Source organism: Oryza sativa, chromosome 2 (assembly GCF_034140825.1).
Source record: "Oryza sativa Japonica Group chromosome 2, ASM3414082v1".
Taxonomy (NCBI): Eukaryota; Viridiplantae; Streptophyta; class Magnoliopsida; order Poales; family Poaceae; genus Oryza; species Oryza sativa.
Genome location: NC_089036.1, coordinates 4,717,091 through 4,743,520, shown reverse-complemented (window position 1 = coordinate 4,743,520; position 26,430 = coordinate 4,717,091). Strand labels below are relative to the sequence as shown.

At 42.4% G+C, this 26,430-nt stretch overlaps 3 protein-coding genes and 1 pseudogene across 6 annotated transcripts; 2 read left to right on the top strand and 2 right to left on the bottom strand.

Annotated features, from left to right (window-relative positions):
• The first annotated feature begins 7,927 nt into the window (after positions 1 to 7,927).
• On the top strand, positions 7,928 to 9,776 carry LOC4328530 (desmethyl-deoxy-podophyllotoxin synthase). The gene is made up of 2 exons (XM_015768566.3): positions 7,928 to 8,870; positions 9,008 to 9,776. Exons 1-2 carry the CDS (start codon positions 7,941 to 7,943, stop codon positions 9,635 to 9,637), a joined length of 1,560 nt encoding a protein of 519 aa, XP_015624052.1. The 5' UTR covers positions 7,928 to 7,940; the 3' UTR covers positions 9,638 to 9,776.
• A 1,352-nt stretch (positions 9,777 to 11,128) lies between these two features.
• LOC4328529 (zealexin A1 synthase-like) lies at positions 11,129 to 13,025 on the top strand (annotated as a pseudogene).
• A 323-nt stretch (positions 13,026 to 13,348) lies between these two features.
• On the bottom strand, positions 13,349 to 16,257 carry LOC4328528 (uncharacterized). Its single transcript, NM_001409367.1, has 5 exons — positions 15,778 to 16,257; positions 15,096 to 15,234; positions 14,213 to 14,439; positions 13,955 to 14,128; positions 13,349 to 13,863 (listed from the first exon to the last, which is right to left on the bottom strand). Exons 1-5 carry the CDS (start codon positions 15,988 to 15,990, stop codon positions 13,777 to 13,779), a joined length of 840 nt encoding a protein of 279 aa, NP_001396296.1. The 5' UTR covers positions 15,991 to 16,257; the 3' UTR covers positions 13,349 to 13,776.
• Positions 16,258 to 17,075: 818 nt separating this feature from the next.
• LOC4328527 (probable sucrose-phosphate synthase 2) lies at positions 17,076 to 25,463 on the bottom strand. 4 transcript variants are annotated; one of them, NR_176831.1, is made up of 14 exons: positions 25,117 to 25,463; positions 24,889 to 24,978; positions 23,621 to 23,829; positions 22,639 to 22,702; positions 21,462 to 22,160; positions 21,189 to 21,296; positions 20,902 to 21,033; positions 20,594 to 20,770; positions 19,980 to 20,033; positions 19,819 to 19,881; positions 19,025 to 19,726; positions 18,778 to 18,905; positions 17,723 to 18,390; positions 17,076 to 17,606 (listed from the first exon to the last, which is right to left on the bottom strand). NR_176831.1 is itself a non-coding variant. In NM_001409366.1 (13 exons), the coding sequence occupies exons 1-13, from the start codon at positions 25,447 to 25,449 to the stop codon at positions 18,114 to 18,116; spliced, it is 3,036 nt and encodes a 1,011-aa protein (NP_001396295.1). In that variant the 5' UTR covers positions 25,450 to 25,463; the 3' UTR covers positions 17,653 to 18,113. The 4 variants fall into 4 exon arrangements, 3 of the variants coding, with proteins under 3 accessions (NP_001396295.1, XP_066163086.1, XP_066163085.1); NM_001409366.1 differs by lacking the exon at positions 17,076 to 17,606 and having other exon boundaries at positions 17,653 to 18,390; XM_066306989.1 differs by lacking the exon at positions 17,076 to 17,606 and having other exon boundaries at positions 17,671 to 18,390; positions 23,621 to 23,845; positions 25,117 to 25,376.
• Positions 25,464 to 26,430: the final 967 nt, after the last annotated feature.

The window sequence follows — 26,430 nt, the reverse complement described above, 5'->3', positions numbered from 1 at the left end:
GAGATTAGCGATGTGATTAACTTAATAGCACGGAGTCGAGATTAGCGGTGCCGTAGCGTAGCGACGTCTACCGAGACGAGCCTGTGACCGCAACGAGCTTATGATCGAGTATCGATCCGCACCATCCATCCACTCCTCTGCTTCTCCTCGCCAACAATAAACAATTTTGATTTGTTTCAATTAATTCTGTTTTTACCGTACATTTAATTTTAAGAGGGAATGGACAATAGTCTCACATGTCAGAATTTTGGGGAGTTGATGCTGGTGACAAGCCATTCCATTCTTTAAAGGAGCATAGATCGGCAGCAGATTTTGTCTAGTCATATAGTACTGCGGATAATTACAAAAGGGAAGTGTCAGCGCGATTTGGACGGCTCTCCAACGGGCACTAATTAATTTAACCAGAAATTGGCCAATTTTCACCGTGAGTACGTTCATAACTTCGCCGTTGTCGTTATCAATTATGTCAGGCCATTACGGTGTTTTGTTGATATAACTAATTATAGGCTATTTGGTAGCACGCGCGTTCCAATCAGCACCTAGTATTTTTGTTAGCGGTAGTTTTTTTTTTAAAAGAAAATTGTGAGGGTGTTGAGGTTTGAAAATGGATCACAAGGTTAAAACCTCACATGTTTTGTCCCTTGCACTATCAAGTATATCTTAGTGTCTTTGTGTTACGCAACATACAATAATTTGATAACACTTAAACCTCATATCTTTTGTCCTTGCACTGTCAAGTACATCTCAGTTTCTTTGTGTTACGCAACATACAATAATCTGATAACACTTGGGGGCATTTTTTTCCAATCTCTCTGGCAGTAAGTCAATGCAAGGCAACAAGAAGGTCATTACGTGGATTAATCACTCTGTCTTGACGTAGGCAACAGACGTCTCTTTTACTATGAGCAATTTTACTATAGCTTCTAATATTGGCGGCAATTTGATTCTAGAAAATCATTGACTTCTGTGTGTATTCTGATTTTAACGATCACTCCTATATTTTTTTCCATATATATTACACTTCTCTGTTTTTTAGGTGCATTCATATATATGAAACTAATTAGTTTTTCTTATTCTTGTGTTTTATGATTCACCTGTTCCATAGTGTCCTAGATGAGAACAGTCGCTGAGTTCGAACCAGATATTCAGCTAGGATTTTTGGCAACGTGTAAAACAAGACAAACTATTAGACATGATTAATTGAGTACAATTATTTCATTTTTTTCAAAAAAAAAACTTCTATATAGTAAAACTTGTGTACGTAACGCACCATTTAGCAAGGGAGTAGCAATTGGAAAACATACTAACGGAGCAGGAGAAAGTAGCCACCACCAAATAGCAGTTCAAAACTCAGACTAGTGCTTAGTGCACCATTTTGTGAAACATGCTTACTTAAAAACGACTTTTACGTTTTACCTCAACAAAGTATTCATGCGTTTTTATACAGAAACTGTAGCTAATATGGCACGCCGGTTTCTTGATGCTTGAGAACTCCCTATTTCCATTGCACTGATAAAAGTGAAATGGTGTTATTTGTAGCAATCTAACCTTTGACAGTAAACACTGATAAAAGAAGGAAGATATCTGAAATGTGAAAAGTGACAGTATAATTGTCTAACATTGTTCATCCTTTTTTTATTTGTGCAGATCATCGTTGAGACTTGAGACCAGGACTGTACACACACCAGCATATATGGAGGCTTCTTTGAATATGACCTTTGCAAATGAGAAAAAGAATCTCCTTGAGAACTCTGGTGAGTGATGAATCAGTGATTCTGCATCTGCACGATGAACACAAACACTTGTAGGAAGTGAAATGAACAGTCTACTCTGAAACCTGACTCGCCGGCGTGCCTGCAGATCGACCGTTCGTCGGCGGTGGAGAGCTTCGGCAGCGGCGGCGGCAGGGCCTGAATGTTCGCCTTCAACAATGGCATGGAGCATCAGGAGAGCACAGGCCGATTTCAAGAGAGGAGATGAACTGATTGATCATTAATCAAGAAGGAAACGAGAGAGCAATACATTACATAATTGTCCAGTAAAGAATCTGAGCTAGCTACCCTCATGGCTTCAGATGATGGTTAATTAAAAGTAGTTAAGTTAATTGACTACTCATTCATCAGAAACTCTTTGGTAGAAACAGACAGAAATCAAATCATTCTGAAGACTTGTTTACTGTCCAACTGCAGATTCGCTGTCAGTTAATTATCCTGTCCCAACTCCGATCCAAGGTCGTTCCGCTTCCACCTTTCATGAACTAATCTGTTCATCCAATTCTGCAATCGCTATTGTTCTTTACCTTTTACCACTACCGCATTATATGTTACTGTACTTCGAAGGATGGAAAAAAAATCCCATTTATTAGTGTGTTATATGTTGGTGCTGCGGTTCGGTCTCCGAGTACTGTTTTGATGGGGTGGGCCGGTGGGCGACGGCCCAATTGCTGTGGCATATACGGCCCAAATGCCTCTTGGGGTCGGTGAAGAATCACCGACCCAACCGAACCGCATCTCTTCTTTCAAGCTCAGAGATTTCTTTCACCCGATAATCGTCGGCGAGTGCAGGTTTCACCATGGCCATGGCGTCGAGGTTGGTAAGCTGTCGAGCACTTCAGAAGCTTAAATCCAAAGCGAACTACTGAACTAGTCGTTATGATTCTATCAGTTTCTTTAATGAGTAAATTACCTTTCACAACAAACGAAACAATACGATGGGTAGAAATAGAATCATAACCGGGTCTCAGAACAACAAAGTCAATTGCTTCAGTATAAGGACTTCGTTTGGTTCAAACCGGGTCTCAGAATCATAAATGACTGACCAGCTTGACGGGAACATATCCTATGCACACAAGCTTCTCGTGCACACCAACTAGTAAATTTCACAGAAAATTCTAGAAAAATTAAACACATATTTTCAATAATATTATTAAATTGTGCACGAGAAACTTGTGTGTATAGGATATGTTCCCAGCTTGACATGTCAACTTTCACGTGGTTTGCATTTGTTTCCATCGGAGATTCGGAGTTCATCTCTACTTTCAAAAAACCGTTCAAAATTTTTAGACTAAACTAGAAAGGTAGTCCCTACAAATACGCAGGCATACAACATAGGCCATGTACTTAAGAAACTTATAAAGGTTTAGATATTTTTTTCTCAGTCTATTTGTTAGCTCTATGCAGTATATTATTTAGTAAATTTCAAGAAACAATTAATTATCTAAAATCTGTGTCATCATATAAAAAGAAGATAGACTAGTAGGATATGTACGTCGGAAAAAAAAATTGTATGGCACACCTATTGAGATTCTGTCACCTGGCGTGCACAAATCTTGGAGCACTTCTACCTTCAAAACCGCATGAAACTAATTAACTGGCTATCGCTAATCTCGCGCGCGGAAGGATTCCGGCGGTCGCGTGCACGTACAGTGCACACAAATTTGTATGCATTCCGTATCTACTGAGCACAACAAAGTACATCAATCAAAATTACTCACACACTGAGGGTGTGCTTAGTTCACACCAAAATTAAAAGTTTGATTGAAATTGGAACGATGTGATAGAAAAGTTAAAAGTTTATGTGTGTAGAAAAATTTCGATATGATGGAAAAGTTAAAAGTTTGAAGAAAAAGTTGAGAACTAAACCAGGCCTGAATCATTTTCTTCATTCATGCAATCTTCAAGATTCTCATCATCTGAACTGAACCGATGATGTGCATGGCTTGGGTCTTTCATGGCATCGTCAGCGAAGTTTGACCTCGAGTTATGACCGATCAGCCCACGCACCTCTGCCGCGCGATCAATCTGGGCAGCGCTAGCTCCGTCGATTTCCGCCGTGTTGCTGCGTGCGTCCGCGTCGCCGTTGCCGGCGGCGGCCGCCCTTTCTTGCACGCACGTCATCGTGTCGTCACCGCCGCCGTCCGTTTCCTGCACGTGCATCGCCGTCACGCGCATCGCCGCCGCCATCCTTCCGCGCGCGCGAGATTAGTGATAGTCTGTTAATTAGTTTTTGCCCTAGTATGGTTTTGAAGGTAGATCAGTGCTTCAAGATTTGTGCACGCTAGGTGACAAGATCTTGATAGAGGTGCCATGCATGCTTTGTGGCATGGGGTGCCATACAATTTTTTCCCATGTACGTCTTCACCGTCCTTACTAATCCACATATACGGATTTACTACTGTTGCTAATAAATATATTTTATTTGTATAATCAAACTAGTTTCCTTCAAATTGGTTTACATTGACGCGGTTTGTCGTATACTTTCATACCAATCAGTAAAGATGGAGGAGATATACATATTCTAGACCTCATTTTGTATGATATATGTGATCTATAATGTTTTTTTAAAAAAAAACCGTAGTCAACATGAGCCTTAGATATCTATTCCTCATCAATTTATTCGTTTTTAATCTCAGTAGTTGTTAGGTGAGATCATGTGCCCGCATTGTTCATCGATCATTGTGTTTGTGTGGTTTGTTTTACCAGGATGTGGTTATATTAGGCCGTGGTTTACGGGTGATCGAGCTTTGTATGGCAGGCCAGATGATCGTCGCTGACTGTTCTTACGCTTCGCAAATTAAGCTGTAGGACACTGTTTGCATGCACTTTGCAAAGCTGTAGGGCAGTTGATGTATAGAGTGGCATGTTTCACTGGAAGGACGAGTCTTTGGATTTGCATATAGGCAACGTACAGCTAGCTACTATTCCCCATCCCATAATATAAAGTATTTTAGATGGATGTCACACATTCTAATACAATAAATTTAGACGTACCGTATATTTAGATTCATTGTACTAAGATGTGTTACATTTATCCAAAATCTCTTATATTATAGAAACGGAGAGAGTGATAGTATCCCGGAGTCTCTTCCGTGCCTCGATCGGGCGCCTTCTCCAGGCCTCCATCGCAGCCGTGCACAGCCAACCGATCTGTAGCTGGGTTTAGTTGGGCGTTCTATTCTTAGGATCAATCTAATCTAACGATTTATAATTTGAGAACAATGCAAGCAACTAATGTGATTGCTTAGAAAGATTTTTATGCTTATTAGCAATTCCTTTGTTCCGAACATCACTTTTTTATGATTTTCAATCATCTATTTTACACAAACAATCTTATCCCATTTATATGTATTTTTTGTTCCTACTTTTTTTTCCAATTCTACCTTTCGAATGAGCCCTAAGTGAAAATTAACGGTTGAATTTTTTTTTCTTAAAATTCTTAAGATTTTCTCTAATTTATTAGCATAATGTGATGATTTAAGAGCATTCCTGAAAATGTTTGATGGACTTTTAATATATAATAGATTGTATGCCCAATTAGATTGATACATGACAGTGCAAAACCAGATGAAATTACAAGCAACAGCTAAAAAATAAAGAGATGTAATTGATAGCACAATAGTAAAGGACGTATGGTTTCAACCCCAATGTATCGTTTTTAATCTCTAACAAATTTATAATTTCTTTTTAAAAATATTTAAAGGACATCTCTTCCACCATATCTAGTTGTAGCCACATAAACAAATAGAGACAACACAACCAATATATAGTACAGAAAGTTTCTGCGTTTGCGCACCGTCTGATCAATCACTTCCTGCTCAATCTTCTTTTCGTCTTTACTCCTAACCCCTCCGACTCCAGTCTCACCTCAGGCTCTTACCATATTCCTCATCGTTACAAGAATTGTTCTGAACTACTGTAGAGAATCATCCGAAGAATCAGGTAGATGCAGATCGAGACGTACGGGACGTGTGCAGGTTGGAGGCATCGCACGCTACCGCGGCGGATATGATGCGACGCGTGCATCTACTCCCTCCGTCAAAAAAAAAAAAAAGACAAACCCTGGTTTCCGTGTCCAACTTTTAACCGTTCGTCTTATTTGAAAAATTATGAAAAAAATTAAAAAGACAAGTCACGCATAAAATATTAATCGTGTTTTATCATCTAACAACAATAAAAATACGAATTATAAAAAAAATTATATAAGACGGACAATCAAAGTTGGACACGAAAACACCTAGGGTTTGTTTTTTTTTTTTTTTAAAGAGGGGGAGTACATGCGACGCATTGGGCAGTTTACGGCTAGATCGATGCATCGATCGACAGCCACCCGACCAGCAACCGGCCGGCCGGCGACGCGAGGACGTGTGGACGGCGACCTGGCGGCCGGCCGGTTTTGGCTGTACGCGCGTGCGTTGCTACTCTATGCTACAGGAAGGATCTTGTCCTCCGTCGAGATTAACAATGACTAAGTTTGTACTACTCCTTAATTAGGGACCTGCCCTGCCGGCTATATATATACGTAGTTTAAGATGGCAGGTAAGGAACGAGAGGGGTGTGTGGAATGAAAAACTATATCTCCCACTAAAGAAAATTAATATTTTGTTTTTTTTATTTTAGGATAAAATGGTAATGTAATAAGTTGGTAGTGCAAATATAGTACAGCCTTATATTTGTAATAATTAATTTTGAGTTCAAAAAAAAGAGCCTAATTAAACTATTTTCAACTTCATTCTTTATTTAATATGAATTCTCAATAAAATCTATATCGAAATACTACATCCGTATTTTAATGTATGACAACATTGACTTTTTATGTAACGTTTGACCATTCGTCTTATTCAAAAAAAAAATATGTAATTATTATTTATTTTAATGTGACTTGATTTATCATCAAATGTTCTTTAAGCATGATTTAAATATTTTTATATTCGTACAAAAATTTTGAATAAAACGAATGGTCAAACGTTAGTCGAAAAGTCAACGGCGTCATACATTAAAATATGGAGAGAGTAACATGTTTCGCCTAATAGATGATCAGAATTTAGTTAATTAGTACTCTCTCCATTTTAGGTTATAAGATGTTTTGGCTTTGGTCAAAGTCAAACTACTTCAAGTTTTACTCATTTTATAGACAAATATAGTAATATTTACATTACCAAATTAGTTTTATTAAATTAATAATTAAATATAGTTTTATAATAAATTTATCTTGGGTCGAAAAATATTACTATTTTTTTCTATAAAATTGGTTAAACTTGAAACATTTTGACTTTAAAACATCTTATAATCTGAAATAGAGGGAGTAGTAGTTATAGGCTCATGCATTTCAACGATTTTTTATTAAATTTACCGAGAGAATTTAGACTTAGTGGGGTTATTTAGCTTTTTTTTTAAGAAGTCTGCTTTTTAGATGGATGGTTTTTATGGTAGTAGGTTTTTACGTAGAGGTGGAGGTGGAGGTGGAGAAGGATGATTTAAGTAGTAGAGATATAGCAACTCCCTCATACTTAAAGTAAAGATCATTAGAATGTGTTCGGGAGGAGAGGGGACATCTCCTCTCCAACACGTAAAATGAAGCACGTATTAGCATATAATTGATTAACTATTAGAAAAGGATTTAGAATGGATTCTTATAATTTTTAAAACAATTTTACTATAGAAATTTTTATTTAGTAGTTTGGAAAGAATGTGCGTGAAAAAGAAGAGAGGTGAAGTTGAGAAAATAGACTTAAGAACAATTTGTTTTAACTAACGATGAAATCTTTTTTTAATGTAGAAGCTCTCTCGAAGTCCCTAGTTAGTACACAACGATTCTTGGTAGTATCATAATAATAAGATCCGCTCAATTAATAGTGAGATTTTTTTAGTTAATGTAAAGAACTCTTTTATAGTGTCTAATTAATTTAGTGTAAATGTATTCTCAATCTGTATCATAACAATGTGATCTGCTAAATTAATGGTCAGATTTTTTCCAAGTTAGTGTAGAAGCTTCCTCAGAGTGCTATGAATATAGATGTTAGATATAAGGTAATTAAGATATGAATAGAAATACCATATCTCTATCTATGGTATAGATATAAATACATACAGCTGTATACATACGCAGGTAGTGTATAAATATACTGCTTTGGCTGCGTATAGTCAGCGAAGCAAAGCGAAGAGATGGAAGAACCAACCAGCTGCTACGGTTACTACCACTACCTCGCCCTCGCCGTGGCCGTGCTGGTGCTCGTCCGGGTCACGAGGACGCGCGGCGGCGGCAGCGATGGCGTCAGGCTGCCGCCGGGGCCGTGGCGGCTGCCGGTGATCGGCAGCCTGCACCACCTCGCCGGGAAGCCGCTGGTGCACCGCGCGCTGGCGGACCTCGCGCGGCGGATGGACGCGCCGCTCATGTACCTCCGGCTCGGCGAGGTCCCCGTGGTGGTGGCCACGTCGCCGGGCGCCGCGCGCGAGGTGATGCGGACGCACGACGTCGCGTTCGCGACGCGGCCGGTGAGCCCCACCGTGAGGATCATGACGGCCGACGGGGAGGGCCTCGTGTTCGCGCCCTACGGCGCGCTGTGGCGACAGCTCCGCCGCATCGCCATCCTGGAGCTCCTCTCCGCGCGCCGCGTCCAGTCGTTCCGCCGCGTCAGGGAGGAGGAGGCCGCGCGCCTCGCCGCCGCCGTCGCGGCGGCGGCGCCCCACGGCGAGGCGGCCGTCAACGTCAGCGAGCGGATCGCCGTGCTCATCGCCGACTCGGCGGTGCGCGCCATGATCGGGGACAGGTTCAAGAAGCGGGACGAGTTCTTGGAGGCCCTCGCCGAGGGGCTCAAGCTCGTCTCCGGGTTCAGCCTCGCCGACCTGTTCCCGTCGTCGTGGCTCGCCAGCTTCGTCACCGGCGCGGCGCGGCGGGCGCAGGAGAACCACCGCAAGAACTTCGAGCTCATGGACCGCGCCATCGAGCAGCACCAGGAGCGGCGCGCGGCGGCAGCGGCGGCGAGCGGCGACGTCGTGGAAGACGACGATCTGGTGGACGTCCTCTTGAGGATTCAGAAGGGAGGTGGCCTCGACGTGCCTCTCACCATGGGGATCATCAAAGCAGTAATCCTTGTAAGCAAGCACAACATCATTTCCAAATTCCAACCAAATGTTTTTTTCTAATTTTCTTTCCAAATCCTTTTCGTACGTTCTAATTCATTTAATTTCTGGCATGTTCAATTTAAGTTAATAATTTTGAAATTTCATAGGACCTTTTTAGCGCCGGAAGTGAGACATCAGCGACTACAATCCAATGGGCCATGTCGGAGCTCATGAGGAACCCAAGAGTGATGAAGAGAGCGCAAGCTGAGTTACGCGACAATCTCCAAGGGAAGCCAAAGGTGACCGAGGAAGACTTGACCGACCTAAATTACCTAAAGCTCATTATCAAAGAGACGCTGAGGTTGCATCTGCCAGCGCCTTTGCTCCTTCCTAGGGAGTCGAGGGAGTCATGCAAGATCTTTGGATATGATGTGCCAAAAGGTACCACTGTGCTTGTTAACGCTTGGGCAATTGGTAGAGATCCTAAGTATTGGGATGACCCCGAAGAGTTCAAGCCTGAGCGATTTGAGGATAGCAAGATTGACTTTAAGGGTTTGGACTTTGAGTTCTTGCCATTTGGGTCTGGACGGAGAATGTGTCCTGGTATAATGTTCGCGCAGCCGAACATAGAACTCGCGCTCGCCACCCTTCTCTACCACTTCGATTGGAGCCTCCCTGCTGGGGTGAAGCCAAGTGAGCTAGATATGACCGAGGAGATGGGCATCACTGTTAGGAGGAAGAATGACCTATACCTACATGCCGTCGTTCGTGTGCCACTCCATGCGACGACACCCTAGTATGTAGTTGTTTTTTCGCACACAAATATGTTATGGAACATTGAGATAAAGGAATATTGTTCCTTCCATTATCTAAGAAAAACATGTTCGCAGATGAATCTTTGATTGATAATTTGAGATAAATTATGCTCCTACTATATAGTTCACATTGTGATATACTACGGGCCTGTTTGGCACAGCTCCAGCTCCAGCTCCACCTCTCCTGGAGCTGGAGCTCAGCCAAACAGTTTCAGCTCCACTAAAATTGGGAGTAGAGTTAGGTGGAGCTCTCTCACAAAATGTACTAGAGTTGTGGAGCTGGGTTTAGGCAGCTCCACAACTCCACTCCAGACTCAACTCCTAGAGTTAAATTTAGGGGTTGGAGCTGTACCAATCAGGCCCTACTTGTACAACTTCATATGATCTTTGGGGAAACACTACTGAGACAACTAGCCATCTACTACCGTCGTAAAATATAGCTATTTAGGATGGGATTTGACTCATCTTAGAATATAGAATTTGAAGAGACCTCTGCTCAGATTCGTTATTATAGGATGAGTCAAATTTCATTCTAAATAGCAATATTTTAATATTTTAGAACGAGAACGCGGTAGCATCCCAGTATGATGCAGCATGTAACCGAAAATGCTGCCATTGATGACAAAGACAACCTGGAAGATTACTGTTGCACTTTGTAACTGAACTACCGAAGCTGATGGCAGCGGTAGTAGAATTCTTGAATTGTCTGTTCATGATGCCCTGCAAGCTAATGCATTCAGTTGGAGTGATTAAAGTAGGCAATAATACCATGAGTAATGTCATTATTTGTATCGGACAAAAAAAATGTACTACCTCTGTTCTAAAATCTATACATAATATAACTAAAATATAAAGATAGAATCGAATAGAAACAAATCTGAGCACGTCTGTTCAAATTTATCGTATTAGGACGTGTCTAATATAATAATTATAATAATGTATCTTATGTTTTGGGACGGATAAAGTAAATTACTTGATCAGCACACTCTGGTGACATGACAGCTGTAAAGTTGACTACTGAATTCAGTGGAAAGACCGTGAGCATTATTGTTCACGGCTGAACACAAATCTGTGGGCCACATCGTGACCTTCTCCGGGGCCCACAGAACGCAACCGGGCCCTTCTTTGGGCCCAAGGAAAAATGGGCTGCTCTTTTGGGCCCACGTGGGCCATTTTGCCTCCGTTTTGGGCCGGCCGTGAAATGGCTAGAGCTGAAATTGCAGGTGTTGATGACGATCGAAAGCTGGATGCTAATTCAAAAAAAAAGAAAAGAAAAAGAAAAGCTTGGATGCTGCACTTGTAACTGAAGCTGGTGACAGCAATAGTACAACCTTGAATTGTCTCTTCTGATCTGCTGATGCATTTCTAGATAATGCATATCCAGCAGATTTGGGTGATTAATCCAAGTAATGATCTCACTCCACTGATAGTGGAAATTGCTGGCTTCAGCATCAAAAACTGCATTGTATGTTTGTTTTTTCGTTCTTTTTTTTGGCATTGTTTCAGCTTCTTTATATGAAGTACAAATTCTACACTCCAGCTTGGCCTTAAAGTGATCGAACACCTAGCTTGCACGGCCATGGCGCCCATGGCGCAAGATGTCGCCGAGTACCTGAGCATCTTCTTGGCTCTCGTCGTGGCCCCTCTCCTGCTGCTCAGGGTGGCGAGGCGGGCGCGCGGCAATGGCGCCGGCCGGCCGAGGCTTCCGCCGGGGCCGTGGCGGCTGCCGGTCATCGGGAGCCTGCACCACCTGATGGGCAAGCCCCACGTGCACCGCGCCATGGCCGACCTCGCGCGCCGGCACGGCGCGCCGCTCATGTACCTCAGGCTCGGCGAGGTCCCTTTCGTGGTGGCCTCGTCGCCCGACGCCGCGCGCGAGGTCCTCAGGGCGCAGGACGCCAACTTCGCGTCGCGGCCGTGGAGCCCCACCCTGCGCGTCATGATGGCCGACGGCGAGGGCCTCGCGTTCGCGCGCCACGGCGCGCACTGGCGCCTGCGCAAGATCTGCGTCCTCGAGCTGCTCGGCCCGCGGCGCGTGCGGTCGTTCCGCCGCGTCAGGGAGGAGGAGGTGGCGCGCCTCCTCGCCGCCGTCGCCGCCGCGGCCGCGGCCGGGGCCGACGCCGTCGTGAACGTGAGCGAGCGCGCCGCCGTGCTGGTCACGGACACGACGTGCGCGCCATGATCGGCGACAGGTTCGAGATGCGGGACGAGTACCTGGAGGGCGTGGCCGAGGTGGGGAAGCTCCTGCTCGGGCTCAGCCTCGGCGACCTGTTCCCGTCGTCGAGGCTGGCCAGCCTCGTCAGCGGCACGGCGCGCCGCGCCGCAGCGAGCCACCGGAAGATGTTCGAGCTCATGGACTGCGCCATCAGGCATCACCAGGAGAGGAAGGCCGCCATGGACGCCGACGAGGACATCTTGGACGTGCTGCTTCGGATACAGAAGGAAGGAGGTCACGATGCCCCGCTCACCATGGGAGATGTCAAGGACACCATACTTGTAAGCACCATGGTTTCTCTCTTCACTCTACTTATTAATTAATTGTCTTTCATTTCATCATTGTGATACTTCATTGTTACTGCTACATATATGTAATGTTGATTAATTTATCTGACATCTCTTATTAGGATCTTTTTGCTGCTGGGACGGAGACATCAACAGCAACACTCCAATGGGCTATGTCCGAGGTGGTGAGGAACCCAAGAATAATGCAAAAGGCACAAGCCGAGCTACGTAACAAGCTTCAAGGGAAGCCAAGTGTGACCGAAGATGACCTAGTTGGCCTAACCTACTTAAAGCTCGTCATCAAGGAAACCCTAAGACTGCACCCCGCCGCACCAATGCTTGTCCCAAGGGAGTGTGGGGAGTCGTGCAAGGTGCTAGGGTACGACGTGCCCAGGGGCACTAACGTGCTCATCAACGCGTGGGCGATTGGCAGAGACCCCAATTACTGGGATGACACGGAGACGTTCAAACCAGATAGGTGTGAGAATAACAAGTATAACTTTAGAGGCACCGATTTCGAGTACATACCGTTTGGATCTAGACGAAAGATCTGCCCTGGTCCGGCGTTCACACATGCCATCTTGGAGCTCGCGCTCGCCGCTTTGCTGTACCACTTTGACTGGGAGCTCCCCTGCGGAGTTGCTCCAGGGGAGGTGGATATGGCCGAGGAGACAGGCGTCGTCGTTCGCCCGAAGAACGACCTCTACCTGCGTCCGGTCGTCCGTGTGCCGCCGGGAGCTGCCTCGAGCGGCAATGGTGGCACCTAGCCGTGCACCGCATCTACTACCTAGCCTTAATTATGTGAAAATGTAACCTGGTTGGATCGAATGGATTAAGTGCTAAATAAAATGGTTTATGTGTTCATGTTTGTTTGTGTTCGTCACATGTCACATGCATAAGAGAGAGAATCAGACTATCAGAGAAGGCGAGGTCCAGAAGCAGGATCAATGTTATGCACCTTGCAATGTCGATAGCAATTGGCATTAGTCCTAAACTGCTCAGTCATCGTGCAGGATATTGGTGCAGGTATCCCATAGAGTCATACTCTGGTTCTGTAATCACCAGGCATTCAGAAATCAAAACCGTGAAAACTAAAGACAGGCATATTCATGCTCCACATAATTCTCCAAGAAGAAATTTGGATAAAAATATTGATATAAATTTTTAAAAGTACGGAACAATGGAAACTTTCATCTGATAAGCATTCTTTTATCGGAATAAATATATCAGTGGATACGTACGATACAATGAACAGATCCTCTCATGCTTTGTATAAATTGTATTACATGCTACTACAATACAGTGAACAGGTCCTTTCATACTTTGAATTACATGCTACAATACATCTCACCATACTTTACATACAATCAATGGTCTGAGAGAAGGGTCAAGCACTCAAGCTTCCTGGTGCACACATTAATCTACACCTCAATTGATGCTTCACCGTTGCTTGCCTTTCTCCATTTTGAGGATCGTTGCTTGTTTATGATTTGGACGTAAGGGTGAATAGTCTAAGTGTCTAACCACACCATGAGCAATAGGTCAACCCCTTGCATCATATGATATCTTGGTATGATTGAGTATAAGACTATGAGAGGGAATATTGCCCTCAAGATCTGTTAAAAGACATCAGGAGGGAAACGCCCAGGCATAGAATTGTTCTGCTGAGCTTGCTTCAGATGCACTCTAAGTGCATAATTATTTATCTGCAATGTTAAATATACTTATGTAAGAACAATCAAAATCACCGGGAGTAGTGTTCGGGACAAAAGAATCACCAGGAGTAAGGAGTAGTACCTCAAGAGTTTTTATCTGTTCCTGATACTGCAAAACCAGTTGTTTCAGGCTATGAACCTCCTGAGTCCTCTCGTCAAACTCTTTTTGACGTTCATGTTGGATAGCAACCGCCCTCTTCAGAACAGCGTTCTCTCTCAGATATATTGCCAGTTGCTCCTTCAGCATCACATTTTCCTGCAGGAAAGCAAAGCATAACTGCTTAATTTGCCTAGGAGTACAAGTACTATGGATGAAACGTGCATATGCTGTTGGTTGCACCTTGTGCAAATTATGCACTGCTTCAGTTCCTGCTCGCTCCATTATGGATTTCTCCAATGCCTCCAGGGCTCTTGAGGCACGAGCCCGCGCATCATCTATGTCTGATGCACTCATCATCTCTCTAACAAATAGCTCAACCCACTCAGAACCATGATGATTTGTCTGAAAGTTTTCTGTAGCATGTGGGTTTTCAGTGAGCACATCCAAATGTCCATTATTAACAACACCTGTCCAAGATTGCAAGCTGACATTTAGCAGGCATTTTTTGGAGAAATTTAATTCATGAAAGAGGCATAGTTCATGAAGACATGGCAAACATAAGTTGGCAATCAAGCTTGGACATATCCTAGAAGGAACCAAATATAGTACATGTGTCATGTCATAGGCCAATTGAAAATGGAACCACCCAGCTTGATAACTTGCTATAGGAGCATGAAGTAGAAGCATGCACAGTAACTTCAAATAAATACTGAGGCTAGAGAACCGCATATCACAATGGAAGTTCATCCTTGACACTACTCAGTACTCACAATTGTGGATTGTCCATTAATGAACACACCACAATCAACTAAAACATATCATATTTAAACGGGATATAAGAACATGGCACTTCAGTTTATCACCCACTCTGGTGTTACACGCTAATGGCAGGTTGCCCATAAAAATGCTACAGTACATTACAATAAAGGCATAGCAGAGAGGTGGGGAATATGCCAAACAGAGAGTTCAAATTCACAGCTTCAGGTATCCAACATGTCTATGAACAGCTTCAGGTATCCAACATGTCTATGAACAATCAAATTGGACCAGCGCAACACAGGAAAGTATGAACAATGAATGTCTGGATGTTTAGCATGCAACTGTCTAAATTCAACAGACGTACCTTCAGCCGATAACTTAAGAGCGGCTGGCAGGACGCTATTGGAATCACCTACCGCAGCCGATTCCAGGCACAGCTCGTTCAAACTCTTTATAGCAGAATCTATATCATCTCCAGATGCCTCAAGAGCTCTTTCAAGTAACTGTAATCATGCGGAAACTCATCATCAAACAGCTAAAAATATAAACACCACATAGCTGTGATGGAAACACCCTTTAGTTGCAAAAAATGTACATGACGAATGCGATCCAATCCAGTTTCTTACAGTATATGCATGCTCAATTGAAGATAGCAAAAGGTGCTGACAAAAAAAAACACATTTGCCGTATTTGTTGATTACACATTCACACTTACATTCCTGAATACTGTAAAATTAGTGAAAACATGGCCAGCCATCAGATCATCGGAGATCGGACGGACATGATATATTAGTAGCACTTCGATTCCTAAAGGTTGGTTGCAAAAATGGATAGGCCATTGCTATCTAACTATTGTTCAACATTTCTGCAGCATCATAGTTGGTAGTAGCTATTAGCTATTGCATCCTTAGCTCCAGGCACCAGAGAATTTAACCCAACAAGCCACATAATTTACTGGACGGAGATTCACCTCTTCGCATCCAATTGCAAACTCCCACAAAAAAAAATCGAAATAATAGCGATATAAGTAGAGCTCGGAGGCGAACCTGGGGATCCATGTGGGGGAAGAGGGAGAGGAGATGGTGCAGGAGCGCCTCCCGGCGGTGAGTCGCCTCGTCGAAGGCGCGGGCCGGGGAGCAGCGGGAGCGCTTGGCGGGGTGGTGGTGGTGGTGGGGAGGGGATGGGGAGGGAGGGGAGGAAGGGATGAGCTCGTCGCCGAAGATGGAGGAGGACCTCTTCCCACACACTACGGCAGACATGGTGGCCCCCGCCCCCGCCGCCCCGCCGCGCCGCAGATCCGTCCGCCGCTCGTCGTCCTCGCCGCCGCCGTCGCGCTACTCGCCCCCGCCGCCGACCATCTGGTGGTAGCCGCCGCTCCGGCCGGCAACCCCCTACTCCGGCGATCCACGGCGAGGTGGGCCTGGGCCTGGGTGGGCCGAGGTGGCGTGCGCGAGTTCGCCGGCTAGTCGCCGAGGAGGAGGTCGCGTCGCATGGGAAGGGAAATTTGCTGGTTTTTTTTTCTTTTTCTTTTTTTTTTTTGGGGGGGGGGGGGGGGGGGGGGGTTGGTTGGTCGGTCAGCTGCGCAGATGAGTTTATTGCGTTTTGGAGCGGCTGCTAAGCTTGTGCGTACTGACCTTTATACCCTTCTCTTTGGCCAGGTGTTCTACTACTCGCTTTTGGATGTTGGAATGTCAGGTCACTACGCTTTACTTCCTTGTTCCAAAAATAAATTTATTTTTTATCCATTTCACGTATATTTAATATAACAAGAAAAAAAAATATTCTTACTTTATTGAATCACAATATAATTATTCTTTTTTATATGCTTTCAATACAAACTGATTACTTAAAATGAACTTATTTTTAAGAGAAATGAGAGGTTAAAAATAAACTTATTATGTAATGGAGGGAGTCACTTTTTTCTAATCTTCTGCATTTTGGTTTAGCCGCCATTTAGAAAAATTGGCTCTCATGTTGAGGCCTTTAAAAAATTGAAAATTTTGAATGAAGTAAGAAAATGATTTACAATAGGAAAATATTTTATGTTTGTATAATTTGTGATATAAAAGTTAACACTGTAAGTTAGACTACGATAAAAGAAACTCCAAAATCAACTCTAAATTAAGTTTTAAAATTCAAATAGCTAATAAGCCAATAAACCGACTATGGGTGCCGGAATATTTCTCCATTGCTGTATACGAAATTCTGATAAAAAAAAACTTTTACAAATTCTCGTGTCTCATTCCTGAAGAGTTGTTGCATTTCAGAGTCCCGTAGATTTTAGTTAAGAAAAACAAATATTTTTGGACTCTTGTATTAAAAAAGATCAACCATAGTATGGTTTGGTGGCAATGTTTTATTTTTTTTCTACTCATCTCCAATAATCTGTTCGGTACAATTGTATTTCTACTTCCAACTGTCAAGTATAATCTATATAAAATATTATCCCCTAAAAAAAGTATACTATTATTTGCACAGGGGGGGAGTTAGCTTCAGATATATACTACTCTACTATGAATTTTCCGATCTTCACGAACTTATTCTTGATACGGATACCTGCCTATTTCAGCGCGTCAAAACGGGGGAATAAAGTCGACTTGTCCAGCTTCAATTGCGTGGAGCGTGGCTGCAAACGATCCTCTGGATTTTTGTCCGACGTTATCCATTCCCGTTTTAGCAGGCAACGGGTGGCTTTTCACTCGATTCCCGACCTCGACACCTTATCACCTGACGTGTGGGCCATGCACGCACGCCGGTGTGCTCTCCTGCTTTGCACCGGCCGGCGAGCTGCCAACTCCGGCGAGTTTTCTGCTCGCTCGAGCCCGTCTGAGCAAGCGATCGCCGGCCATGGCGGCGGCGGCGGCGGCCTCAACAGCTGCAAAAGATCAACATGAAGATGGCAGAGCATCCAAACAAAGTGATTAAATCAGTACAGTACATGATTGAAGGGAAATGTATAAAGATATAAGACCATAATGAACATTGGATTACATTGAACACAACAAAATCGTATTGAGCACACACTCTCGAGAGGTCTGTCTCCCTCCATCCATGTAATTAAGTTGGCCTTCTTGCATTTTAGAGCTCTCTCGCTCTGAACCATTCTATTCTTTATGTATGGTTTTTTTTCCCGTAATCATGGATGTTTAAACCATCTTTGTGTCTGGTTTTTGATGTATCCACATGGTTCACTTCAAAAAAGAACTTAGCACAAACAAAAGGAGGGAGAGTTATTCACAGCTCAGGAATGGAACACACACACAAACTCTGCATCCTACAAAACAAAATCGGCATTTCCATCAAGTATGGAAATAGTGGTTCTTGGTTTGGTTCTTTACTTTCCCTTTTCGTTTTCTTTGTGTGGTATGCAAGCTAGAAGGTGTTATTGTGTCAGCACACCAATCTGCTGCAGAGCTGACTTCATGTCATCTGTACTGTAACCCTCAATGCCAATGATATTTGAGCTGTCCAGGGCGACGACATCTTGTAACGGATATCTCCTGACAGTATGGATTCTGTTCGCGGGGATGTTGAACTCGCCCTTCAGGATGACGGTCCTGTGGAGACCACCTAGCAGTTCTTCATAATCCGAATCGCCACTTTCACCAACAAGGACTGCAACATTTGGCAGCTCTATTCCCCAGCGTATACACAAGTACCTAAATGAACATTAGGTTTGGTCAGCACAACGGGTAACAAGATAAAACTTCATTTCTGAGCAAGTGCAAATGGTTAGGTGCACAGCACAATGACACACAAGAATTACAGCAAGCATCCTTCTACTGTGTTGTAAACAATGATAATTTGTTCACATCATCGTTCATTTTAGCGAATATTAAAGCTGGCATGAGTTTGAAAAGGAATCATATTGCACATTTTGTTATTATCTCTGTTTGAAGCAAAATAGTATGGAACTACAGACAGTTTTTTACTTAAAACTTCAAAATTCACTGTTTATTGAAGTTAGGCAACACAAAATGGAAAAATACTTCTATGGTGAGTTGGTATAAATGAAGGAAAGAAAAATGCAAAAGAAGATGCCAAACCTTAGTGCCTGGGAACGTGATGCGTGAATGGGAACTACAGAGAGTCTGGTGGCACTGTGGTTATACAAGGCATTGCAACGGAGTGATTGGATTCTCATCAATTTCCTCAACTCCTTTAAAGGGGGTAGCTACAATGAAAAAAACCACATTAAACATTCAAAAGGGAACGTCTAAAAAAACATTAAACATTAATAGCACACATCACACACGATAAATCTGTGTGTCAGTGTGTGGTTGGAAGGCTCACATGATTTGGATTGACCACTCTAAATGCAAGACAATAGGTTGAAGAGTGTTCAGGGTCTTCAAAAATAATTTGTCTTTCGATTCTTCCCTTTCTTTCTACCACTGAAGTAGCCCATTTCACTAGATACTTTCTTAGGCCTTCTCCTCCCCATCGATACTCAATATGTGCTTGGTGATTTTGATCTATTGCAGGAGTAACCTGGGAACTGCTTGGCGTATCTCCCGAATACAAAGGATAATAGATATTACTTCCACTATTGCAGATGAAAGCATCAAAAACAGTAGGCAACATGCCTGCAGACACTAGCAGCGAGCGTATCTCTGATATTGTAAGTGAAGTTGACAGCACAAAACCAGTTGAACCAGACATTTTTTCTGTGCGTGTGACTTCAATAGTGTTTCTGATTATCCGGACTAGATCTTCCTTGTTAACAGAGTCTACAGATATAACAATGATATGCTTCCTTCCTGATATGGGTGCCTTCTGTTCCTGTTTGCCACCAATAGCAGGTGATCTCGGACCAAGTGTCAATATCCTTGACAAGTAATTCTTGCAATGTTCAGGCCATGAGAACTGGTGAATATTTTTTAGCCCATTCTCTCTACATCTCGACCAAAGTTGTTTGTCAGAAAGAAGCTTATACAGTGCATCTGCAATGGCATTCTGATCATGTGGATCAACAAGGAGACCATTGTTCAGCACCTGCATGAAACATCCACAAGAAAGTAAAGTGATTTACCCCTTCAGTGCGTTGTTGTATTTTTGACATATAACATGGTAGAACATATACACACCTGATTAATTTCTACAGGAGCTCCATTTTTTGTTGCAATAATAGGCAAACCATTCATAGCAGCCTGCATATAGATATAATAAACTGGTTATGATTTGGAGTTTAGGACACTGAAAAAGTTGAACAGCTGGAAAAGGCAAGTTGAGCTCTCAAAGTTCTGACCTCTATTAGGGTAACACCAAATTGTTCAAAATAAGCCACATTCACAAAAGCACCCTGCAGAAGATCAACAGATGATCAACACCAAAGTAAGTGGGAAAGGAACATAAGGTACTGATGCCTTCTGCCTATTATACCATAAGAAAAAAAAAGATACTTCAGTTTTAAAAATCAAGAAAACAATCTTTGTTTCAGCAAAAACATTGCTTAAAAAAATTGCAACATGGGGTTCTTCTGCAAAGCGACGTAGGAGAAAAAAAGAAGAAACAAGAGCCCACCCCATTTCACAATATCTGTCCATTCAAAGTTGCGCCACAGACCAAGGAGGGACTAAATCTATTTAAAAAAAGCTAATGTAAAATGACCATATGTACCCCCTTTTAAATGCTATCTACAGCCAATTATCCACTTTTTTACTGAATCAAATAGAGCTGGAGTGTGGAAATCTTGCAATCTCAATTTCTTCAATGGGCAAGGCACACATTGTGGTAAAAGGTGGAATGGAGGGAGTACATTGAATGGTAGATTTCAACCAAGAACACTTACAGAACATAAAAGCAGCATAAAAAAACTAAAACATAGAAAAGTTTCTTTGCTTTATTTCAGGAATAGCATACCTTTGTCCTGGCAGCTAAACGATAAATGTCTGGAACTTCAGAGTGCTTATGATGCTTGGGATAAGCCACTTGACCATACAAGTCATATTCATCAATCAATGTAAGCACTGAGGTCAAGACAGCAGCACTCATGTTGTTCATCTTAGAAATGGCCTCACGGTTACCCATTATCAGTGTCTGCAATGCATAATAAAATTAGCACCTAATAGTCTAGGAAATATATATCATTTTGTACACTATACAATATGATTATGACATTACAGAGAACCAAACCACAGAACATCGAGATGGTTTAAGTCCAATCTTACCAGATTTGCTAGCTCCCTTAGAGGGCGACATTCACCAAATGCCTTTACAAGTGATGTAATATTCTTTTCAGGATATGGACGAGCAACAGCCAGAATCATAGGCTTCCTAGGATTTGTAAAGAAGCGCATTATCTGTCATCAGTTGCACATGTACAGATTATCAGTGATCAAACTCAGGTACAGGTTTAACAGGCAGAACAAACTATCCTCAATAAGACAAGAAATACTGAATAAAGGTTATACTAGTAACTGAGATCTCTGTAGGATTCTAAAGGAAGTGCAGTGACCTGAGACCAAATGGGTGGGTCCTCAGAGGCTGGACATGGATTTTCTTCTTCACCATCCATTTCAAAATCGTGAATGATATGACCAAATTCAACACCAGGAGGTATTATCTGAAAAATCAGGAATAGGAAAGCAATAAACATTAGGGGTTATTGACGATGCTTGCAACTACAGCTAGGCAGCTGGTGCTAATGCCAAAAGCCCTAAGGTGTAACATATACTTTCCCAATAATTTAGAAATTGTTGTGCAAGGGGAGGAAAATGTGTATACTCACAACCATACGAGGCATATAACGGCCATAGCAGTTAGCACCACGCTTAACTCTTGCCCGAAGCTTCCTTGCAAGTATAACCTCAAAACCATCATACAAGTTCCACTGCTCTTCTATCTCCTGTCTAGTGCTAGCAATAACAATTTCAGATGCATCAAGAGATAATTCCTCTGCCTCAATTCGGCACATTATTTTGTATGTCATATTTATTTGTTCCCTTGAATGTCGCCCTTGCTTGAGAAGCCCTTCCAATTTGTCCTTACCAAGAAAATGGCCTGTAAATGCCATAGGAATATTAAGAGACCCAGACAACAGAGCAGCAGCTATTCCTGCACTGGCATAGTGTCCATGAATCACAGCAGGCCATACTGGATGCCCACAGCCAATTTCTTCACCAATGGTTTTTGACATCCGCACGATATGGCCAAGTGCACCATCAACAAATTCTTGAATGAAAGGCCATAGATGTTCTTTAGCTAGGTATTTGTCTTTTGGTCCAAATGGTATCCGAATGATGTATGCACCACTGTTCTCACCCTTTTCCTGTTTAGAATTTTTAAAGCTTGTTGAAACCAACATTTCTGTAGGTTCACCATAACTACGATCGAAATTTGGTGCCAAGATTTGTCTTGTCAGCAAATCAACCCTGTAAACTCCAGGAGATGAACTCAACGCTTTAGCAAGTTCAACCACATATTTGACCTACAAAATGGTATGTGAATATATATTTAAGAACTTGTTGGAACTTCTGCTATGAGAAAAATCTCAGTAGATAAACTAGAAATGGAAATAGAGAAAAGGTCTGTAAATCTGTCATACACTAACAGATAATGCAAAAGGCCTTAGTTTTCTCAGGAAAAAGTGTAAAAGTACTAGAAATTACCACCAAAAAGGAAAAGAACATCTACCCCTACCCCCACCCTGACCCCCCACAAAAAAAAATGTCCAGTGGGCCATAACAACCATTGGATATTAGAACCTAACTCAAAATTTAAGACTGCATCCTAAACATAAAAGGATTCAAATTAAAATACACTCAAGTAAATTTTGAGTTGAAAATATTAGAATGTCAGTATACATAATAGTATTTGTAGTCCCAGTATGATATAGTCATAAATAAATTTGTGTTGCCAGAGATTGGGATCCCATGTGCACAATCATGATATAGTAGCAGCATTACCTGGCCACCAGTATCTGAATCTCGTCCTAGCTCCATGTTCTCACCACGGACCAGACCATGTAGGCTGCAGTACGAAGCATGAACTGATTAATGAACATTACAAATTGGCTTCAAGGATAGAGTAACAGACACCGTTTCCACGTGAGCATGGATTATAAAATCAACATGGAAAATTTTGGTCGGCTGCCCATTATGAAGCTGTTCAAAAGATGTATGATTGTTTGTTAAACATGTGATACATTTATATCTTGTCAATTCTAAGTTGTGGCTCTTGTTCTTTCAACAGTAGCAACAGACTGCCCAAAAGCTAAGGAAATAGACACATAAATATATAATATAATATAAACTCTGCAACAGAATCAGATGCAGAAACAAAATGCATGCTAAAATAGCAGCGTCGATCCACTCTTTCCTAAAAAGGCATGCAAAGTGCGCAAAATGATAATGAGGTCATCCTACTAGAGCCAGTATTCATTGTATACCACTTCAAGCTTGTGAATACCTAAATAGACAGAGGAATGCAAAATGCACGAGCATTACACTTGGACTAGAAGGAATCAAGGAAATCTACAGAATCAGGGCATCAAAGCTAGATAATGCTTTGGACTTCGTTTCTTTTCATGTGCCTAGAAGCCCAGAACAGGAGAGAGTTCTTCAGTGTCATGGACATGGCCAAATAAATGTCATGATAAACAAGAATACTGCCATCTCGTTATTTGAAATTACTGCTTCATTTGTCGGATTTTCTTTGAATTATTCTTATAGTACAGAATGATGAGGAACTCGGCTGCAGTTTACTCAGGAAGTATGGAGAAGTTCCTAATAAAAAAGAAAGAAAAATCGACACAGATAGCAGCTACTACTATTACCTTAAGAAATTTGACTAAAGTAGTTTGATTAAATTGAATTTTTCGTCCTGATGTTATGCTGAATGATTCACAAATGGTAAAAAAAAAGGGTTACTTAAAATAATACTTTGTACCTTATCAGTACTATGTATAGCTTGTCAATTGAACTCGTCTTAGGTGAGCTCCCTGTGGTGCTGTCACCATACGCAACTGAGGGATCACCAGCATCTTCTCCCTTTTCTCCTTCAAATAGATCTTCAGACATATCTGCATTAGTATCAGTTCGTAATTTCTCAGCTTCTGGTTGGCGTTTCAACAGACGACAGGCTTCTTCTTTCTCGAACTGCATGTAAGAACATCTGAACATGTATATGACAAGCGAAGGACAAAATACAATGGTACAGAATAGGTACAACTCCAACATCAGTCTTTCAGGCAAGAATATTTGTACATGTTGGTATAGCCAATTATATTACAACACGAAAGGTAGGTAGATGCTGAAAAGAATAAAAATGAAACATTCATTGAACTGGGAAACCAAGGGTTGACTAAGACTTCCATGCAAAAGTACTTCCAAAACAGATGGACTAGCCAAAACAGGATACGTTGCGTCATGAGGACAAAGTAATAGCCAGGCAGAGCTAAGAGCTTAAGAAATAGACAAAATGGATGATGGAACAGGATGCGTTATATTGTGCCAGGCATGTACCATCAGGTCGAGTTGCTATTCATATATTACATTTGTTTGCAGCCTTTGCTTTCATATGTATGAATTACCAAGTGATACAATTCAGGCACTCACATTGTACTTAGCAATATGACAAAATTTAAAGCTTCTAAGATTGTAGCACGAGGCACGATGACATAAACAGTAGCAAGAGATACTCTCTATCGTAATACCTCAAACAAAAGATGCAGCAAAACAAATGACTTCATTCACATTCTACCTAGAACGTTAGGGGTCAAAATGGAACAAACACATAAAGGCTTATCAATTGTAGTGTAATGACATAGCGGTCACAAGAGTATTCTAAACAACTGAAGCAATAGAAGCAACAAAGCAATCCAGCATTCTCTGCGTGCTGCCCGCATTTGTTCAGTAACTCGGCTCAATGTCTTCTAAAAGTCTTATCATAGATGACGAAACAACTCTCTGTAATAAAGCAATGCCAAGCAGGCAAAGCATCCTTCCTAAATAAACCAAGAGCTTTGTTAATTATCCCCTCTGAACAGATCCAGCACCATCTAAGCAAGTAACTATCACATACGCCACACTTTATCAATTCATCCATTAGAATCAAAATTACACCGAGTCACTGGCTGAGCTCTCTGCAACCTACGCACACTATCATCATCATCATCATCATCATCATCATCGAAGGGAACGGAGCGAAGAGCTCACCTCCTTCTTCTTCCTCGCGAGGTTCCAGATCCTCCACGTCATGTTCTCCAGCCGCGTGTTCCTCTCCTGCGGGCTCCGCATCGCGTTCGCCTGCGCCGCACACGCACACGCACACAGATCGATCCACCGATCGATCGATCAATCAAACAAACCCAACGGGGAGGAGAGCGCGGAAGCGGAATTAGAGGTGGGGGGAGGGAGGGAGGGAGGGAGGGGGGAGCCACGCACGCGGAGCCATGTCTTGTAGAGGTCGGTCTCGTCGTACCCGGTGATGACCTCCTCGACGAAGTAGCGCGCCGGGGAGAAGTGGCCGCGCTCCCGGAGGAGGAGCGAGGGGCGGTCGCCGCCGATTGCCGCCTTGCCGGCGTCGAGGATGGCGTCGAGGTAACTGTTTATCCAGTTGTCGTTGCCCGCCATGCCGCCGCCGCCGCCGTGGAGATCCCGGCGAGATCGTGGAGGGGGAGAGGAGTGAGCGGAGGAGTGGAGGCGAAGCCAAGGGAAGGGAAGGAAGAGGAGGAAAAGGAGAGGAGAAGGAGCAAGTGCGGAGAAATGGCGAAGCATAATAATTAAAAAATGCGTCCGATTTGGGGTTTTTTTTATTATTAAGGAGAAAGAAAAGGTGGCCTCGTAATGGAATGAGTAATAATAAATTAGTGCCTGTGTAAATCCATTGTCAAAATTTTTTACCATATCACATCAAATATTTTGACACATGCATAGAGTATTAAATATAGGTTTAAAAAACTAATTACACAGATTGCGTGTAAAATGCGGGACGAATCTTTTAGACCTAATTGCTTCGTGATATGGCAATGTGGTGCTACATTAAACATTTGCTAACGACGGATTAATTAGGCTTAATAAATTCGTCTCGTAGTTTATAGGCGGAATCTGTAATTTGTTTTGTTATTAGTCTGTGTTTAATACTTTAAATATGTGTCCATATATTTGATGTGACACGCCAGAACTTTTTACCCCTAGATCTAAACACAGCCTTAGTGGACTGATGATGAAATAAATAGTTGTTTAATTCTATATATAAAAAATATTCAAACAAATCTTGCTTTTTTAAAAAAAAACTTTGTTTTTCAGGGTGGATTTGTCCATCTTTTCCAAAGGGCAATCAAATTCCATTCAGATTTTGGACAGGCTACCATCAAAGTTAGGTGAGCCCTTCGAAAAAAAATACTAAATTAGTAAGCAGTACTGACGCCATTTCTAAATTTAAGTGCAATTTCGAGGGAATATCATGGTTTGTGAAATAAAAAAAGATAATAAGAGGGAGCACGTTTGGTCCAATTCTTCTTTGAGACCATCATGTGTAGCTTAACAATTTGGCCCAACTCTAAAATAGACATGCCAAGTTTGAGGTCGTTTTGGGCCTTAACGTTTTCACTCTTTTGCATTCGGTATTTTTACCACGGTTTGGTTATTGAAGGATGTAGTAATAAATTACATTGTCCGAATAGTCAAGTCAAATCAACGTATGATTGACAGAACGAGAACCGTGTCAATGGAATTCAATACTACCTCCGTCCAAAA

What these genes read in the sequence shown, in the direction of transcription:
- LOC4328528 (NM_001409367.1), bottom strand. Translation starts at nt 15,990, where the DNA reads ATGTCTGCCGTAGTGTGTGGGAAGAGGTCCTCCTCCATCTTCGGCGAC. An exon ending in TCCCCCACATGGATCCCCAG is followed by an intron (nt 15,235 to 15,777) that starts GTTCGCCTCCGA and finishes GCATGATTACAG; the next exon opens with TTACTTGAAAGAGCTCTTGA. An exon ending in TCTTAAGTTATCGGCTGAAG is followed by an intron (nt 14,440 to 15,095) that starts GTACGTCTGTTG and finishes AATCTTGGACAG; the next exon opens with GTGTTGTTAATAATGGACAT.
- LOC4328530 (XM_015768566.3), top strand. Translation starts at nt 7,941, where the DNA reads ATGGAAGAACCAACCAGCTGCTACGGTTACTACCACTACCTCGCCCTC. An exon ending in TCATCAAAGCAGTAATCCTT is followed by an intron (nt 8,871 to 9,007) that starts GTAAGCAAGCAC and finishes GAAATTTCATAG; the next exon opens with GACCTTTTTAGCGCCGGAAG.
- LOC4328527 (NM_001409366.1), bottom strand. Translation starts at nt 25,449, where the DNA reads ATGCTTCGCCATTTCTCCGCACTTGCTCCTTCTCCTCTCCTTTTCCTC. An exon ending in CTATACATAGTACTGATAAG is followed by an intron (nt 22,703 to 23,620) that starts GTACAAAGTATT and finishes TTCGTACTGCAG; the next exon opens with CCTACATGGTCTGGTCCGTG. An exon ending in TTGGTGTTACCCTAATAGAG is followed by an intron (nt 19,882 to 19,979) that starts GTCAGAACTTTG and finishes ATCTATATGCAG; the next exon opens with GCTGCTATGAATGGTTTGCC.